This window comes from Micromys minutus (assembly GCF_963924665.1).
Source record: "Micromys minutus genome assembly, chromosome: 2".
Taxonomy (NCBI): domain Eukaryota; kingdom Metazoa; phylum Chordata; class Mammalia; order Rodentia; family Muridae; genus Micromys; species Micromys minutus.
In genome coordinates this window covers 86,483,591-86,500,730 of record NC_137971.1, presented here as the reverse complement: position 1 = coordinate 86,500,730, position 17,140 = coordinate 86,483,591, and the positions used below count along the sequence as shown (strand labels likewise).

At 46.9% G+C, this 17,140-nt stretch overlaps 1 protein-coding gene across 1 annotated transcript in view; it reads right to left on the bottom strand.

Moving 5' to 3' along the window:
• Nucleotides 1-5,576: 5,576 nt before the first annotated feature.
• DENND5A (DENN domain containing 5A) overlaps nucleotides 5,577-17,140 on the bottom strand; it is a 63,972-nt gene continuing 52,408 nt past the window's right edge. The window contains exons 14-23 of the mRNA XM_080912036.1: nucleotides 16,707-16,791; nucleotides 16,195-16,323; nucleotides 12,621-12,742; nucleotides 11,198-11,343; nucleotides 10,555-10,673; nucleotides 10,034-10,215; nucleotides 9,426-9,508; nucleotides 8,714-8,837; nucleotides 7,985-8,153; nucleotides 5,577-6,577 (exon numbers count right to left, since the gene is read on the bottom strand). Of these exons, the coding sequence (XP_080768162.1) occupies nucleotides 6,394-6,577; nucleotides 7,985-8,153; nucleotides 8,714-8,837; nucleotides 9,426-9,508; nucleotides 10,034-10,215; nucleotides 10,555-10,673; nucleotides 11,198-11,343; nucleotides 12,621-12,742; nucleotides 16,195-16,323; nucleotides 16,707-16,791 (1,343 nt within the window). The 3' untranslated portion in view covers nucleotides 5,577-6,393. The remainder of the gene's footprint in view (nucleotides 6,578-7,984; nucleotides 8,154-8,713; nucleotides 8,838-9,425; nucleotides 9,509-10,033; nucleotides 10,216-10,554; nucleotides 10,674-11,197; nucleotides 11,344-12,620; nucleotides 12,743-16,194; nucleotides 16,324-16,706; nucleotides 16,792-17,140) is intronic.

The window sequence follows — 17,140 nt, the reverse complement described above, 5'->3', positions numbered from 1 at the left end:
AGCCCCGAACCTTCTACTTGATGAGAGCCAAAGTTCCAAACAGCTTGATAGTAGACCAGCAGAGGACTCATTGGCTCACCCCACAAACCTCTGCCTCTAAGCAACTGTGGAATCCATTCTCCCTCCACTACCCCACCACCCCAGTCATCAAAGACATGCATCCTCTTTGACTACTTTGACCACGATGCAGGATGCTTCTTCCCTCAGAATGTGAACCTGAGCACGTCACTCTTCTCCTGGGAATCCTCTGTGGCTTCTCAGGCTCTCAGAGGAAAATGTAGCTCCTCCTCATCTTCACGGGGTTTACTATCCACATTCTCAAGCACAGCGTACGGCTCTAGAAACTGGGTACTGGCTACTGCTTGCCTTTTCTGCACAACCACATCATGTAATCATTATGAGGAATTGTAGTGTTCTGCCATCCGAATGGCCACGACCTCTCTGGATGATAGCTGAAGCCAAGAGAGTTAACGCAGCTCTGGTGCTAAGTCAAATGCATGCCAAATGTGTCCAAACCTCTCTTCTGCCACTTAAATAGGTAAGAACAGTTTAAAGCATTCAGTGGTCACTCACCCTATGCCTGGACATCTCTTTCAAAGTAAAAGCCATAGTAAAAGGCAAAACTATGGCAGAACAAGCACTAAAACCCTGCGTTCAATCCTCAGCACCAAAATAAATGAAGGAAAAAAAGAAGCAAAAGATAAATTGAACCCTTTAGAAAGGCAGCCCTCCTTGGATTCTGGAGGACACGTTGTACTCATGGAAGCTCTCTGGTAACAGTGAAAGCTACCAGCTTGCAGTGAAACCTCTCCAGGCGGCACAGATGGCTGGGTAATGGTCTGGCACTGGGCTCTTAAGATGTAAGAGGCCCTATGTGCTGGAACTATCAGCAAATGTGAGAAACACAATATGGACCTCTCTCTCTGTAAACACCAGAGAGTTGCTAGGCAAGACCCCTGGGCTCCAGAGTGAAGCTGGACCATCTGCAGCAGAGATTTTTGAGAAAGAGCTCCTGCCACATGAAAGGCTCTCCTTTTGATGACATGCTTGACTATCAAGTGACAGGACACTCAGAACTGACTATTATGAACTAGGTCCTTCAGACCTGCCAACATAGAAAAGCTGCCCCAGCTTGTTTGCTGATGAACCCGGTAGAGGGCCTAGAAAAAACAGTAGCTGCACGACAGGCAATTTGAGGGTCACCTTGAAAGTTCAGAGAGTCTCCCCAGGTTACAGAGCTGCAGGTGTGCACCTGCTCAGAGAGAGGGGCACTTTAGAGACCATTTCACACTCCTAGACCAGGATATTTGAACTAGGAACATCACTTCAAGAACCCAGGATAGCAAGGGTTCAGGGAAAAAAAGCTCTTGCTGGTTTTGGACAAGGTCTGGTAGAAGGGGTGTGGTGGTGGTGGGGTGGTAGTGGTGGTGGTGGCGGTGGGACACTTTCCAGTTCACAGAACATGATAGTTTTTGTTTCACACCAGAAAGCATTGTCATATAGGAAAACCAAAAATGGAGTAGACTGGCCATTGCGAGCAAATGAACTGAGTACACAAATGGTTTTCTGATGGAGGAGGGGGGCCAACAGTGCAGAGTCCCACATACCAAAGGCCACCCCCTCTGCTGCCACCATCTGACTTCCACATACACAAGTGGCATGCATGCCCTCACACATACACAAAATTATTTTAAGAATTATTTTATATGGTATTTCACCTGCATTTATATGTGTGCACCGTGTGTGCACCTGGTGCTCATGGAGGTCAGAAGAGGGAGTAGGATCCACGGAACTGACTGTGACCCACCCTCCCTGTGGGTGCTGGGAACCTGGATCCTCTACCAGGGCAACGAGTGCTCTTGACTGCTGCTGAGTCGCCTCTTCAGTCCTAATTAATTTTAAATTGAAAAAAAAAAAAAAAAACAGTAAAAGTCTAGCAGCTGTTAACAGGGAGGCCACTGGGACTGCAGTGGAGAAGAGGGACATTATTTGGGGCTGGCAAAGGTCCTCAGTGCAATTACAAGGTGCCCATGTTTTAGTCCTTCACTGAGTTCATCTGATTGCTTGCCGACTTACCCAGAAATGTTGGTGTTGGAAGCATGGGAAGAGAGTAGGTGCAGATACTAAAGCAGGCAGGTAGTGTGTTGGGCAAATAGGATCTAGGTTGCCCAGAGCTACAGAGACCTGAGCGAGCCCCGAGCAGGGTACAGATGACTCAAGTGTCCCTAATTTAGGAAACATATCCACACTCACTTTCTCAGCAGCACTTTCTGCTCAGGGCTGACCCAGGCTCCCTCACTGAGATGCACAGCTGACATCTGGCTGATGCACATCTGTCTTGCAGAACCACAGCTGTGGCCAGCTGTCCTAAGGCCTGTCCCACATCCATCCCATGGACGGGATGAGAGCTGGCTCAGGTTATTGGTTCCTGAGAACTGGAAGAAGATAAAGGAACTGTGATGGTTGGTTTTACCTGTGCACTTGACACAACGGAGCATAACCTGGGAAGACAGTCTGTGAGGGGTTATTGGATTAGGTTAACCTGTGAAGGGTTTTCTTATTGAAGTTAAAGACTCACCCGGAATATGGGTGGCACCATCTCATGGGTCGAATCCTCTACTGAATGAAAAGGGGTGAGCTCATTACTGGCATGCACTCATTCATTCATTTGTTCATTCTCATTAATGTGGATGCGATATGACTAGTTGGCCTTAACTTCTCTGCAGTAACTACAACCTGAACTAAAACCTTTCCCCCCCCGAATTGCTTGTCAGTTATTTTTATCCCAGCAATGAAGACTAAAACCGTATTTCTGGCTACCCGAACTATACTCCATCTTCCTGAGTCCTGTGACCACCTCATGGGCTCAGTGTGAAGCCGGACCCTTCAGTTACCCCTGAAACACTGTAGGGTTAAGGTGGGTCCAGAGCAGCAGCAGGACCATTCCTGGGGTGGAACCGTGCTGCCAATGCCAGTCCTTGTGCTGTGAGACGTTCACAGCATGTGGGAATTCCACATTAGTCCACAGATCCTGAACATTTATTTGGGACCTGCAAACCTTCTCAGGCTGGCCTCAATTGCCCCGAGCTTCCAACCCATTGGTAATCTCACACCTCTTTGCTCCTACTGTTCTATAGTATGCAAGGCCCACTGCCCTGACAATCTGCTACCCAAAGCAGATAATGAATTCATGTCCTCTCTGGAGTCACACTCCCACCTCTGGGTTTCAGTCATCTGTGCATGAGGAAAGGGCAGGATGCAACACCAGAGCAACAGCAGACTCTGGCACACACATCTCATTACATTTACTTGCGTTATGTGCACGCATGCACATGACAGACAGAGGCTGCGGGGATGTGTGGAGAACAGAGAATAATCGGCAGGAGTCTGTTCTCTCATGTGGGCCCCGGGACTGAACTCAGGTCACAAGCAGCGAGTACCTTTATTGCTCAGTCATGTCACTGGCCCATGCTTGACATACTTAACCTTTATGGCATTCCTAGGATGCAGATTCCTATTATTGGCCTGTTTCTGAGGTTTGGGGCAATTATGTAGCCCACCCTTGATCTGATTCTCATGGCAAATGAAATCATTTATTCCAAACACTGGGTTCCTACCATCTGCCAGCCACAACTGTGGTGATCAAAGTAAACCAAGTCTCACCTTCATAAAACTGACACTCAGAATGAACAAGTAAACAGTGTAATAATCTAAGTACAGGAAGGAGAAATGAAGTGATGGGCGAGTTAGGGCAGATTTCTCTAAAATCATAAAGTGTGGAGCACTCATTCAAACCACAAGCTGGGGTTGAGACTTCTCTAATAACCACAAACTACTTATGGGTTATGTGGCCTTAGGCAAGGAATTCAACTTTTCCAGGCCTTGGTTTCCTCCCAACCTGGGAAAATCTACATTTGCTTTGCAGAGTGTCTGTAAAGCCCTGGTTTTAGGTGTGCCCAGGTTTAGGCTCACAACATACACACATACAGCTGTTACTACCCTTCTTAGGGGGCCAAAAATTCTTCTGTACTCCAGAGACATAGCCCAACCTCTCCTCTTTCCTCTCTTTGCAAAGGAGCGGAGGTCTATTTGTAGCCCACTCACTCCCCCTGCTGGCAGGACACCACGGTGTGGCTTTCCTGAAGCCTCCCGACATCCTATGTACCCAAGCTGCCAGACAGCAGACAAAGATATGCTGCTGTCTTCTCTGCCCTGCAGGTGCTCAGAGTCCGGGGATGACCCAACATGGGGCTGGCAGCACCGACCAGCTACATCTGCATCATCTGCCAAATTTTAAGAAACTGTAGGGCCTCAAGGACAATGACAACTGCCTGGGAGGTTGGAGAAGACATCATAGCAGGTGCCTCCTAAAGTAAACACTGCACGATTTACAGGCAAAAGAAAAGCAAAGAGCAGTACACACAGAACCAAAAGAGCACAAAAGAGAACAGTGCTGGGTTTGGGGGCTTCTATGTGCTTAAGCCACTTCTGGAACATTCTGCCAAAGGAGCTTGATTGAAAAATAATACTGTAGCCAGATGCGGTGGCACATGTCTTTAATCCCAGCACTTGGAAGTCTAAAACAACAACAAAAAAGAAAGACGAAAACTCTACCTGGTTACTATGGTTACTAGGGTCCTAAGGCTCTTCCACTGTTGTGCCTGACAGAACAAACCCTTTGCTTGAGAAAGGGCTTTTATACCATAAACACACACACACACACACACACACACACACACTGCACAAGCATGAGTACACATGTGCACACTATAGAGGGCAGACAGGGACACCTGAGTTCTATGTTCTGAGTTCTCAAGGAATGGCCCAGCATCATCGATCAAGTGACAGTCTGTAAGACTGGGCAGGTTTCCTCCCTCTGCAGTAGAACCACCCTCACACTTTTCTCTTCATTGGCTGATTAAATTAGCTATGAAAGCCTTGGGCACCTGATAGGGAAGGTGTTGGGATTCTGTAAACCCCACCCCACCCCACAGTTACCTGACAATAGCCAGATATGCCCCACCCCAGTTACCTGATACTATAAAAGGGGCTGCTTGCCCCCTCCTCTCTCTCTTGCTCATCCCCCTTGCCCCTCCTCTTCCCCTTCCATTTCCTCCCTTGCTCTCTCCATTTGCTCAGGGCCAGCCTCTACTTCTCCTCTCACCCCTTCCTCCCCCCCCCCTTTTCTGCCTCTACCACCCTCTTAACTCCCCCCATGGCCTGAATAAACTCTATTCTGTAGTATATGTTGTGTGGCTGGTCCCTCAGGGGGAAGGGATTCCAAACATGGGTGCCCCAGAGGCATCCCCCTTCCCCCTAGGCCTCACCGAACCTCCATGGGCCATATTCCTTCCCCCTACTCTCTTTATCTTTTTCCTAACATTGGTGCAGAAACCCCGGACATCATCTTTTAACGAAAGAAGGGCCACGGAAATAAGTTCTCAGGGGCATCCTAGGCAGTCTAGACCCCAGCTAGCTAGGGAGAGAAGAGATGCAGTTTGGTCCTCAAGCAGGCCACACTACCCTCCACAGCCCACATTCCCGTGAAAGTCAGTGACCAGTGAGATTTGTTTCAGGTGTTTTATTAAGTGGGCCATATTGTAGCTGGTTTCTAAGTTGCAAAACAACATAAATTTAACAGTAATAACAGCCAGTTAGATTGTGACAAGCTTTTCCTTTTCTTAAAGGGAAGAAAAGAAAAACAAACACTTAAACCACACGAGGCAGGTTAAATAAAGAAGACAGATGAAGAAAAGACAAACTTGTTCAAACATGCTCATGTTTACTTCTGTGCAGCTTTGTGTCAACAGCAAACATGATTCTCTGCATGACGGTACAATGACACTGTCCTGGCATGTTTCCTTCCCAAATAATACTGACAAAAAGGGGAAGGGGAGATGGATGTGGGGTTGACTCCGCAGTGCTTGATCAGAGGCACTGCTAAGAATCCCTTTGATTGGGACTTGGGATTTCCCACCTGTACACGTGTGCATGGCCCATGACAGGCAGATAGCCAGAGTAATGTTAATATAGAAAACGTTAGTTTAAAAACGATGTGGAATGGCCTCATCGACGTGATGGAGCGGCACGTGGAACAGCCCCACACATGTGTGCAGGCTCCCAGCGTGCGGCCGTGCAAGGGAGGCACCAGCTTCAAAACAAGCAGCACCAACCTCGCCCCTCTTCTGTCTCTTTCACATGAAAGTGTGTAAAAAGCAGATCAGCAAATAAACTCTAAAATAGATTATTTTTTTCCAAAAATCCTCTAGTTTTCTTTTTACAGTAAGTATACATATCTTCTCTGTCCCTCACAGCTTGCTTAGGTCCCTTTGGGATGAAGAGGCAGAGCTGCAGGAGTCTTTCTGGACCTTGCTGCTGGCTGGTGCCGGGAGGTCAGATGTCAATGCCCTTAACGAGGGAAGTGTCCAGTGTGATGTTGAATTCTTGCAGGGTCTGCAGCACTCGGATCAGGGAATTGACGAGCGTGTGGTCCTTGATCAGCGCCACATCCTCATACATGTGTGCAGTGATGGGGCAGTCGGCCAGCAAGGCTATCCAGTGGTGTAGGAGGTGATCTCTGGCAGGGTAGGAGTGATGCAGGGAGGTTAAAGCAAGGGAAAAGAAAGAGAAACAGGCCAAGGGGACCCTTGAACTAAGTGTGAAGATGAAGAAGCTATACCCCTCCCCCATGGCCCCACTTCCCTCCCTAAAGGAGCTTGCTTTCCACCACCCAGCCCTGGGAAGAACCCAACACAACTATCCCTGTCACCTGCTTCTCTTTCTCTACTTCCTTCATTTCCCTAGACAACCTAGCACACACCAGTTATTAGGCTGAAGTGAGCACTCCCCCCCCCCCCATTAAACAGAGGTTCAGAACACCTCTTGTCTCCAGTCAACACCACATACTAACAGCACCAGAAGTGCTAAGACACATGGCGCTTCCCATGTGCCACACTGTTGCAAGAGGTTTAGTTTTCATGACAGCACGACCAAAAGGCACAAAATGCCACCAAAAGGCACAAAATGCTGGATTCTCTGGAACTTTTCTTAGTAGCCATGTGGGTGCTGGGAACCTAACTTGGGTCCTCTGCAAGAGGAAAAGGTCCTCTGAACCACTAAGCTGTCTCTCTTCAGCACATTATTTTACTGTTGTTTTGTTTAGATGGAAGTCTTACTATGTTACTCATGATGGCCTTGTATTTCTAGGCTCAAGCAATCCTCCTGCCTCAGCTCCCTAGTAGCTGGGGGTACAGCCACACAGTACTCAGCTCAGAGTCTGTATTTAGCTACCACGGCAACTCTCTTGCACAAGCCTGAACACCCTGCCTGTCTGTCTGACCTTGACACTCTCAGTGCTGGCCACTCATGCATAACAGCCATCACGTCAGATCCACATTACCTCAGCCTTCTCATTAAACAATGCAGCCCTAACACAGAAGAGATTTTCTCCATCCCAGGTCTTGATGGCCCCTGGCTTCCTTCTAGACTTGCTCCCTGTCACAACCTTCTGTCATTCTTGTGTCATTTCCTTCCACTAGAGCCTCACCGCATACCTCCTCCCTGCTGAAGCTTTCTTGGAGCTCTCCCCTCTCTAGGGTTTCAGCACATAGCACAGACTATGCGGGGTAGTCTGATGGTGTGTGACATTTTTACTGTTAAACATGACCAGTTCAGCTCTCTTCCTACCACTTTCCATAAGGTCCCTGAAATTCAAATGCTTACTGAAAAAATAACTATACATATTTATTTCCAATATCCCCAATGGGGTGGTTTTGAACCTTTCCATCAAAATGTGACCTCCACCTTCCTTAATTATATACATTCTACTTCACAGATCACCACAAACTCACAAGATACATATGAAATTAGCAGCCTAAAGGACCCCTTGAGGCAGGACTATAGCCAATGCCTACCCTGCATTACAGTGCCTGCCCTAGTGCAGCATCTGAATATTGGCTGCCGCATGCTCTGAGCCCTGCAGTACCTGGCTCCTAGGCACACCAGCATCTGAAACTTGCCATCCTTGCCGATGTTCCGGGGCGTGTTGTTGACTGCAGTGACAAAGCGGCAGAAGTTGCGAGCCCGAGTGTGCCAGTTTTCCTCTGGGACGACATCATTCTGCTCTAACGTCTCATAATAGGTTTGTGCTTTCTCTGTGAAGAGGTGAAAAGCTGTGACAATAGCTCCTTGAGACCTGCCTTGCAAGCCAGGGCTGTGAACTCTCCACGCCATACAGCAACTTCAGGAGATCAAAGCGTGTTCTGATGTCAGAAAGCATATTCAAAACTAATGCTGGTTTTAGATTTTATTTATGTAGCCCTTGGCATAAATATGGTCTTTCCCCTGGTCTGAAGAGACAAGAAACCTTTGAGGGCTGTCTCCTGCATAAAAATTCTCCAGTGGGGATCCAATACTCTCAACTGTAATTTTGGTTCTACAGGGATAGAGGGTGAGCACTTGGGGCTAGGCCTAGTCTAGATGAGAGATGCTTAGAATCTTTTTGTTGCGCTCTCAGGAGGTAAGGGGTCATACAAATGAGCACAGGGTTGCTGTGCAATCCCATCATTCCCTACAAAAACTCCAGGGCAAACTAAGAGCAGACATAACTGAGGGCTGCCTGATTTGGCTTCTACAGCTAAAGCACATGCTACTGGATATAAAGACCTCCAATATCAACACACTTTTCCTACACTTCAACCCTAGACCAGCTCACCCAGGAAATCCCAAATGAAGACATTTTTGAAGAGCCGGGGTGATTTAAATCCATGCTGGAAAGCTTGCTCCAGTGCTGAGACGAGACCACACTCTCCACAAAGCAATAGCGTCAGACTGCCACGCTAAGAAAGAGAACAGGGTAAATGGCAGGCAGGTTTCAGCTGAGCTGCCCTACCACTCCTGCATCTTTAAACCCACAGCCAGGCCAGGAAGCAAACCACCAGAAAGCTCATCTGTTGTCCAGCACCAACTACAATGGTTGGCATACTCTTTCAAAGAAGAACTGCTAAAGGGCATGTGATGGAGTTGGGGTCACATATAGGAGACTGACAGACAGGACACAAAGCCAGTGTAGTCATCATTTGGATAGGCACAAGCAAATCCAGAAAAGACAAGAAGAGGTTGTATTTACTGAGGGGCCCCAGAGACTCCACTTAGTCACCAATATGGAGGGCAAACAAAACAAGTGAGGCAGAGGCTCCTGAGAAAGGAGTCCATCCCATCCCCAAGCAGGCAAGGCATAGCTAAACTGGACTCTGGCTGGGCATGGGAATATGCACCTACAATCCCAGCACTTGGGAGATGGAGGAAGGAGACTGCCACAACTTTTGAGAGCAGGATAGACCACATAAGGGATTCCAGGCTTGCTTGAGATATTCCAGAAGACCTTATTGATGGCTCTGGACTAGAGGGCAGGAAGACTCACTCACCTCTTTCTCAGGTTTATGGAAGTGCTTTACAATGCCGTTCACTGCCTCCCCAATGGACTCCTGGATCTGCCCAGTGTTCAGCTCTGAGAAAGTCAAGTACAGCCATAAGTAATCTGAGAGGTTACCAAACAGGAGACTGAGAACAGAGAATAGGCCCATAGCAGAAGCAGGAGAGCAGGAAGTCAGGAAGCAGAGACTCTTGCCCACCTACTTCTGTAGAGAGAGCTCTTCTCAAAAATCTTAGGGGGCAAACTCAAGCTAATAGAACTCTGTCTCTGTGAGATGCTGGCCCAGTTTACTTTCCACTTTACGCTGGAGCTCTTGGTTTCCATAAGAGAGCTGTGACTTGGCTGTGAACAGTCACTAAGGAGGAGGCCAGAAATGACCTCTGTCCCCGACACACAAGATCACGGGAAAACAAGACAGATCGTCAGAGTCTCCTTCCAGGTCTCCAAAGCAAGGGCCACATACACATGATGATCAAGAGAGGAGATGGCTTTGCTGGCAATGGTGGCTCCTGGCACGCTCTCTACTCCAGCAGGGGCAGCTATAGAGTGAGGCCAGGGTCCTCAGAGACCTACCCATTCCCAGACTTTCCTCCTACTCACTGGGCTTATTGTTGGGCGAGATGGCCACAAGTCTCCGGATGACGCTGGGGGACTGCTGCAGTGGCGGAGTCCGACAAGGCCTCTCATCTACCTCAGGTAGGGAAGTGAGCAGCTCCCCAACAAGCACACGCTCCAGACTTCCATCGTCCATACCCTTCCCCAGCCATCGGCCACATGGAAACCTAGATGTAAAACAATGGCCTGTGAGAGCTGCTCTTTCCTCCAGCATCCTACCCTGCTGCTCAGCAGCGCTATCAACAAAGCCGATCCATAGCGACAGGTCACGAAACCAGACTAGGAGCTCCTGGATTCTCTGTCCCACAGTATATTATCACTGGAATTACCTGACTGTCCATCAATGCCATACATGTTTTACTCAGCTGGAAACCAGCTGTACCTTTTAAATACCAAGGCAGAGCCAAAGGAAATCACCAGAACTATCAAACCTTAAGAGGCTCCTTGAGAAGCTCAGACTCAATTATGAAAGATAGCCCTAGCGGTGTACACTCAGGGTCACTTACTTGTAGGTATGTCCTGTGATCTCATTCCTGACCATCACATATTCCACAAGCCATTTGGCATACAGCCCAGAATTATCATGGCCAATCTGGACAGTGGTGAGCTTCCCCAGGTTCTGGCACTGAAGGAATAAGGAAAAGAAGCCAGGTCAGAAAAGCAGAAGTGGTAACCCTTAAAGGCACAAAGCTGACTGGCTGCCTGCCACCTGGCTCAGCATCTGTAGGAGCAGAGCTCACAGCTCCACCTACTCCAAGTTTTGGCAGACCAGCATAGTCTCCTAGACAGCTCATGGCTGAGAAAGAAGATGCTAGCCTTAGGGAAAGACCAGGGTCTGGAGTCAAAACACTCCAGGCTGGTCCTGTGGCTTAACAAATATCTGTGTGTTAACAGTTGAAAGAACTCTGGAAAATTCTCCAACAATCCACCCCATTCCCATGTACACCCTCAAATACAAGTTCTGACATATAAACTCCTTCCAGCCCAACCCTGGTCTTGACCTAAAACTGTCTCAGAACAGGTCCACTGTGTTGACACACAAGGCTGTGAAACAAGGCCTTCATAACATCCTGCAGAAGATTCCCACAGCAGCTGTTACAAACTTGAATCCCCACAGAGCTTTGGGTTGGGACCCCAGATATCACATACCTCAAAAGTCATCTCTAGCACATTCCTGGGGATCTGCAGGATCTGTGTTTCACCTAGTTCTCCTGATATACAGATCCACGGGTTGGCGGTGAACATGGAGCCCCCCAGCTTCTTGCTTGGTACAATCAAAATGTGGTACGGAATCACTGTTTAGAGAAGCCAATCGGTCAAGATGGGGATTGGGAATCTCACACCTGATGGGAGGGGCCCAGACCTGCTCCAGGAACAACACTGTGATGGAAGCTCCTGCTGTGCTGTAGTCAGCAGATTCCCTGGCTGCTTCACATCAGCCTTGCTCTTACTATTCCCAGGGTTACCACCCAATAAAGAAAACAAGTTTGTCTGCAGGCTCAGCTTTGAATGTAACCAGTTCTTAGCTGAATCCCATCTCAGAGTGCTCTGCAGACTCTCGATCTTGAACCCATTAATTTCAGACTGATTTCAGCAGTCAGCACAGCTGTCACCTCTTTTTCAGGGCAGAGAGGAAAAGAGTTTGCCCTAGGTCTGAATTCCAGTTCAGTCCTATTCTACCAAGCCCACAGCCCCAGGGTCTGAGAGAGTGAGAGCTGCTGCACAGTGGTGGCTGGTCAGAGAACTAGCTACGGAGCAAATTCAAGGCTACCAAGTAAAGAAAGAATCTTGGCATCACAGAAAAATAAAGCTCCAAGACCTGAGACATTCTGAACCTACCTCCTCTAAAAATATGGAGAATGAGGCCCATAGCTCTGCACACCGGAATTTAATGAGTTAGGGGCAGGGCTAGCCTGGCCTAAAGGTCTACAGTCACATGACATTCTTTCTGCTACTTCAGGAAGACATCTTTTTCTCTAGGGCTACTTTAAATCTGTAATGCTGAGACAGTTCTCAGGCTGAACAAAAGGAGGACTCTGTAGAAGCATGCAGGATGGAAGGTAAATGAGGCTCCAGCACACTTTTATGTCCTTAGGCCTCACGAGCAGTTTGTGGAACAACACTGACTAACATCAGGACAAAAAAAAAAAAAAAAAAAGATGAGGACAGAAAGCTCAGAAAACAGCCACACAGAAGGAGCTGATCCTCCTTTCTTACCCCACAGAAGCACAAGGCAGACAATGCAAGGGAGGCCAGGCGTCTAGGCATCTACCAGTATGCAAAAGGCAGAGGCAAGGAGGACTACCATGAGTTTGGTTTGATACCAGTTTGATACTAGTCTTGGTTACACAGTAAGCCTCTTTCTCAAAAATCAAGGATGGATGGATGGATGGATGGATGGATGGATGGATGGATAAATAAATAAATAAATAAATAAATAAATAAATAAATAAATAAATAAATAAATAAATAAATAAATAAATGGAAATAGTGTACAAAGGAGACAGCAAGCCTGGGTAGGTTCATGACACCAGGCTAGAACAGGCCATTGGGACCAGAACAGACTACTCACAGATGGTTGTAAAGACGTTGGTGAAGCAGAAGTAGTCCACTGCGTTGAAGGAGAGCAGGTGATAGAGGAACTGCTCCTTCTCGTCATCGCAGCGCAGGAAGGCATAACGCTTGTACAGCTTCCTGTCAGGCAGGAGCAAGACATCAACACATCAACCACCAGCCAAGAGGACAGGAAAGAAGCTAAAGCGCTCACTTCCACAAGTAGACAGGTGAGAGAAGTATGAGGCAGCAAGTCTCAAGCTCCTTAGGATCTCTTCATAAACGATGAAAACTAGCCATTCTTTGTGGCTGATGCTACAGGCTTAAGCCACAGCAAGTCCAACAAAATCACATTCGGCGTGTTGTACTTGTCTTGTCACAAGAGACAGGTCACGAAATCTCCTTTTCTGAACCAAAGACTAAACTGCAAAACTATCGGAGATTACACAGACACTCTCAGACTTCTTCTAGTCAGGCTGTTGTCTCAGTGTATGGCCACGAGTACAATGGGAAGAGATCTACAACAACCATTCCTTACCAGGCCACATCTCAGGCCTCCCAAAGACCCTGCTTCTACCTCAGATCTACCTTAAGGGCAAGGGTCAAAACACCAAAGGCCAATTCCTTTGCCTACATATAGGCCCTCCATGGCTCAACAACAATGATATCTTCCATAAGGAGATACTGAGAGCACAATGTTCAGGCCCTTGTGAAAGAGACATACATAGGGAAGATGGAAGGCACACCCTAGCTGCCTTACTACAATCACCAGCACCCAGGAATTTATAAAGCATCGTACCCACAGCCTGCTCTCAAAGGGACTCTCATAAGTGGCAGAACAAACTGAATAAGCATCAAGGTATACAAATTCATGAGTTACTAGATAAAAGGCCCCCTCTAGGAATTTAAGAACAGTGAGCTTCAATAGTCCTGTTAGGTTTTCTAGATCTACAAGATCTAGGAAAGAGGGTCTACAGGACAGTACAAACCCAGACACATGTTCTGAATCATGGGAAAGAAGATGTGTGAAAATTAGGGTAGCTAGACTTGAGAGCCCGGAAGTGATCAGGAAGCAATAGGGTTAAAACGTTAGGCTAGAACGAAATAAAGAGCCTATACCCTTAGTGCAATTTTAGGAAGTTTAGTTAGTGTAATGGGAAGCTGGGAAGAGAATAAAACGCAGAAAAGGAGAAAAAAAAAAACAAAGAGCCAGGAAGGGCAGAAGAGTGGAGTCAAACATGATTATTCTGGACGGTGGGTGTTGGGGGAAATGTTGAGATGTTCAGAGAAAACAGCAGCAACATTTTGCAGAACTAAAAAGGAAGTTAAGCACATGATGTAAAGCCTGATTTTATTCTCTCTGAGCTCTTCCTCAGGTCTGAATGGAAATAAAAGCAGGACTGGGGCTCAGAAGAACGGTCAGGGCTACAGAGGTGGGAGTCACCTGCTTAGAGGTGACTGAAGTCATGTGTGAGATCATCAAGTGAGACAGAGCAAGAAAGGCAGGACAAAGAATGACATGTGCAGAGGCCAACGTCCTGCAAAGGTCGGGGGAGACAGAGAAGAGGAGAGGATGGTGAGATGGCTCAGTCAGTAAAGGAGCCAGCTGCCAAATCTGAAGACCACCCTGAGACTCACCCACATGGTGAAGAAACAGAGTTGTCCTCTGACCTACACATGCACAATAAATATTTTAATTTTTAAAGGGAAAAAAGCAGAAGAATATGGGGCTAACTGCAACCATGCAACGTAACAGGGCAGTTTCAAGGTAAGGGGAGCAAGCACCATGCAGCACCACTCACCACAGAGAGGCCAAGGAGATCTGAACACACAAGGGAGCTAATTTGTTGCTCTAGAGTTTAAAGCTCAATGAATTTCATGAATAACTCCACACACATACCTTCTTCAGTCTCTAAGCTACCAACAGTGGTGAAACCCAGCTGAAAATGCTAGAGGCTAAATCAATACTGATTCTTTCCAAAGTGTAAAACAGCCAGGCACATGTTTTACAGACACTGCTTGATTCCTTCTAGATACTAAACAGCATGCTTAGCCCTGGGAAAGGCACACAATTCAGCTTTTCAATGTAAGTGAACTTTAGTAAGTATAGAACCATTACATAATGTAACACATTTTCTAAGGTAAAGGAAAGCCCAAAAATGCTCCATCAAAACAAATGCCTGCCTGAAGGACAAATGGCACTAGCATCCAAAAACCTCTGGTAAAGAAAACTTCTCACTAGGTCCTAAAGGTGATGGAGAGAGGATGAGGATAGAGCCACAGTCAACAGGAGCAACTAAAGACATCTAAAAAGGAGGAACAGTGCAGTATGGCTGAAACCCTCAGTAAGCGAGGAGAAAGATGAGGATCTGGGATGGAGGGTGCTATGGGTTGGCCACGGTTTGAGTTAACTCCCTAAAAGGCTCATGTGCTCCAAGTTTGGACCCCAGTGTGGTGAAAGTTCAGATCTAAAGGAATCTAATCGGGTCAGGAAGCATCACTCTCTCAGGTATGTTGGTCCTGTGGAGTGAGTTCTCGAGAAAGCAGCAGGTTACTGTAAAGTGAGAGCACTCTGTGCACTGTCCCTCGGCATCAGCCTTTACCTTCTCTATGCTGTAACATAGCTAGGGAAGCCCTTGCCACAGACCAAACAGATGTGGTGGCCTGATCCTGGACTTCCAGTCTCATTTATTGTAAGATTTATAAGACATCCACAAGATGGTCCACTATAGCAACGACACATGAACTAATACCCAAGGGTGTGCTTGATGTGGTCTTTCTTACTTCCTGTACTTCCAAATGCAATCTGTTGAAGCAAACTTCACTTTTTACTCACGGGAGTAGTCACTGGGATCAAGAACTGAACACTGAGTGAACTTTAAGCTAATATCCTCTAACAGAACTACGTTTTTTAAAAAAACAAGATTAGGGCTGAAGACATACTAGCTAAATGGTACATTTGTCCATCATGTGTGAGGTTCTTAATCCCAAATACCACACACAAAACAAAACAAAAACAACAACAACAACAAAAAGAGCCAGATGTGCTGAGAAGACAGAGAAGGGAAGGACAGCTCATTCTTGGTTTTGAACCATGGGAAGAGAGGCAGGCAAACAGGGGACTTCAGGTTCCATGGCTCTGGGAAGTGTACAGCCTGGACACCCTTTCTGGATTAATGAGAAGTATGGAGGAAAAGGTTCTAGACGTGTTATCTGAAAGCTCTGGGGAGACTTAGTCAAGAAAGAAGGAAAGGCAACTGGGTTGGCCTCAGGCTCAGAAGAGACAAGGGGTAACTCAGAAGTTTCCTCTAATTCTCCAACCCTTTGTTTCTCAGGACAAAAACCAGACAGACTAAAGAAATGCCTCATGGCCAAAGGTTCCAGGAAGGAGAGCGCCTGCTAAGTTCTGAGCATGCAGACTGAAGGCAAGGGAAGCAGAAAGCAGAAGTGTAAGTCTGCGTTTGTGTATGTCTGTGTGTGTACACGCTGGCTGCAGCTTATGTCTGGCTGGACGTTGCTGCTGTAACATGATGAACTCACCCTTCCCACCCCCAATTCCTAGTCTACCTGCCAATCCTGGAGCCTGGCCTTACTTGGTGAGCTCATGGTCTGAAAGAAGCTGCTTCAGGTGTCTGGAGAGTAACTTCTTCTCCATGGACAGTCGCACCCACGCTCTGGCCTTTCCCACATCAGTCTTGATTTCCCCAATATTCTGAATGTGCCTAAAGGAAGAAAGGTAGGGTAGGGTGGGAAATGAAGAGTCCAGGTAGAGCAGCCCCATCTTACCTAGGAGTCTTTCTCACTCTTCTCTACGGCTTTGCAAGACACACTTCTCACAATTTGGGGAAAAGAACAGATAATATAGATTTCAACAGGCCAGGCTAGTCCCAAGCCACAGCACTATGAGATACCTATGTTCTTCCTCCTAGTACAGTCTGCAAAATGCCAGCAAAACTACATATACAAAGACCAATGTTGAAGACTCCTAGTTAGCTGAATTAGTTGAAATACTTTAACAGCCACAGAAATCCTGTGGACTAAGCATCACCCCCAAGCAACTGCTGAGACAAGGTTTAGTGGTTGATTTATGAGTGAGCAGACATACCTCATATCCTGAATGAGAGAAATCTTCAGGGGAGACATGACGGCACTGGCATCAGACTTTCTCCGTTCTGAATCCAGAAGTATTCCTGTAACAACAAAGATAGTCATCTCCAAAGAGACCTGAGTATCCAAATAACTAATGACTCTCTTACATGTCAAATCACAAACTCCTACAGTAAACAACTGGTTCCATCCTTAATACCTTAAAAGCCATTTCACAACTACTGTTAGGTTTCCAACAGAAATCAGATTTTATACTTTTGCATATTGTTTACTTCTTGAATAATCTGTAAGATAAGCCAATGAAAGTATCGTATCGCAGTTATATTTAACAGAGGGAGACATGGTAGAGCTGACTCTTGGCTCCCAGTTCATCATGAACACATATGTCATGACCAGGGGAAGAGTACTTCCACATGAAGCTACTGCTCACTC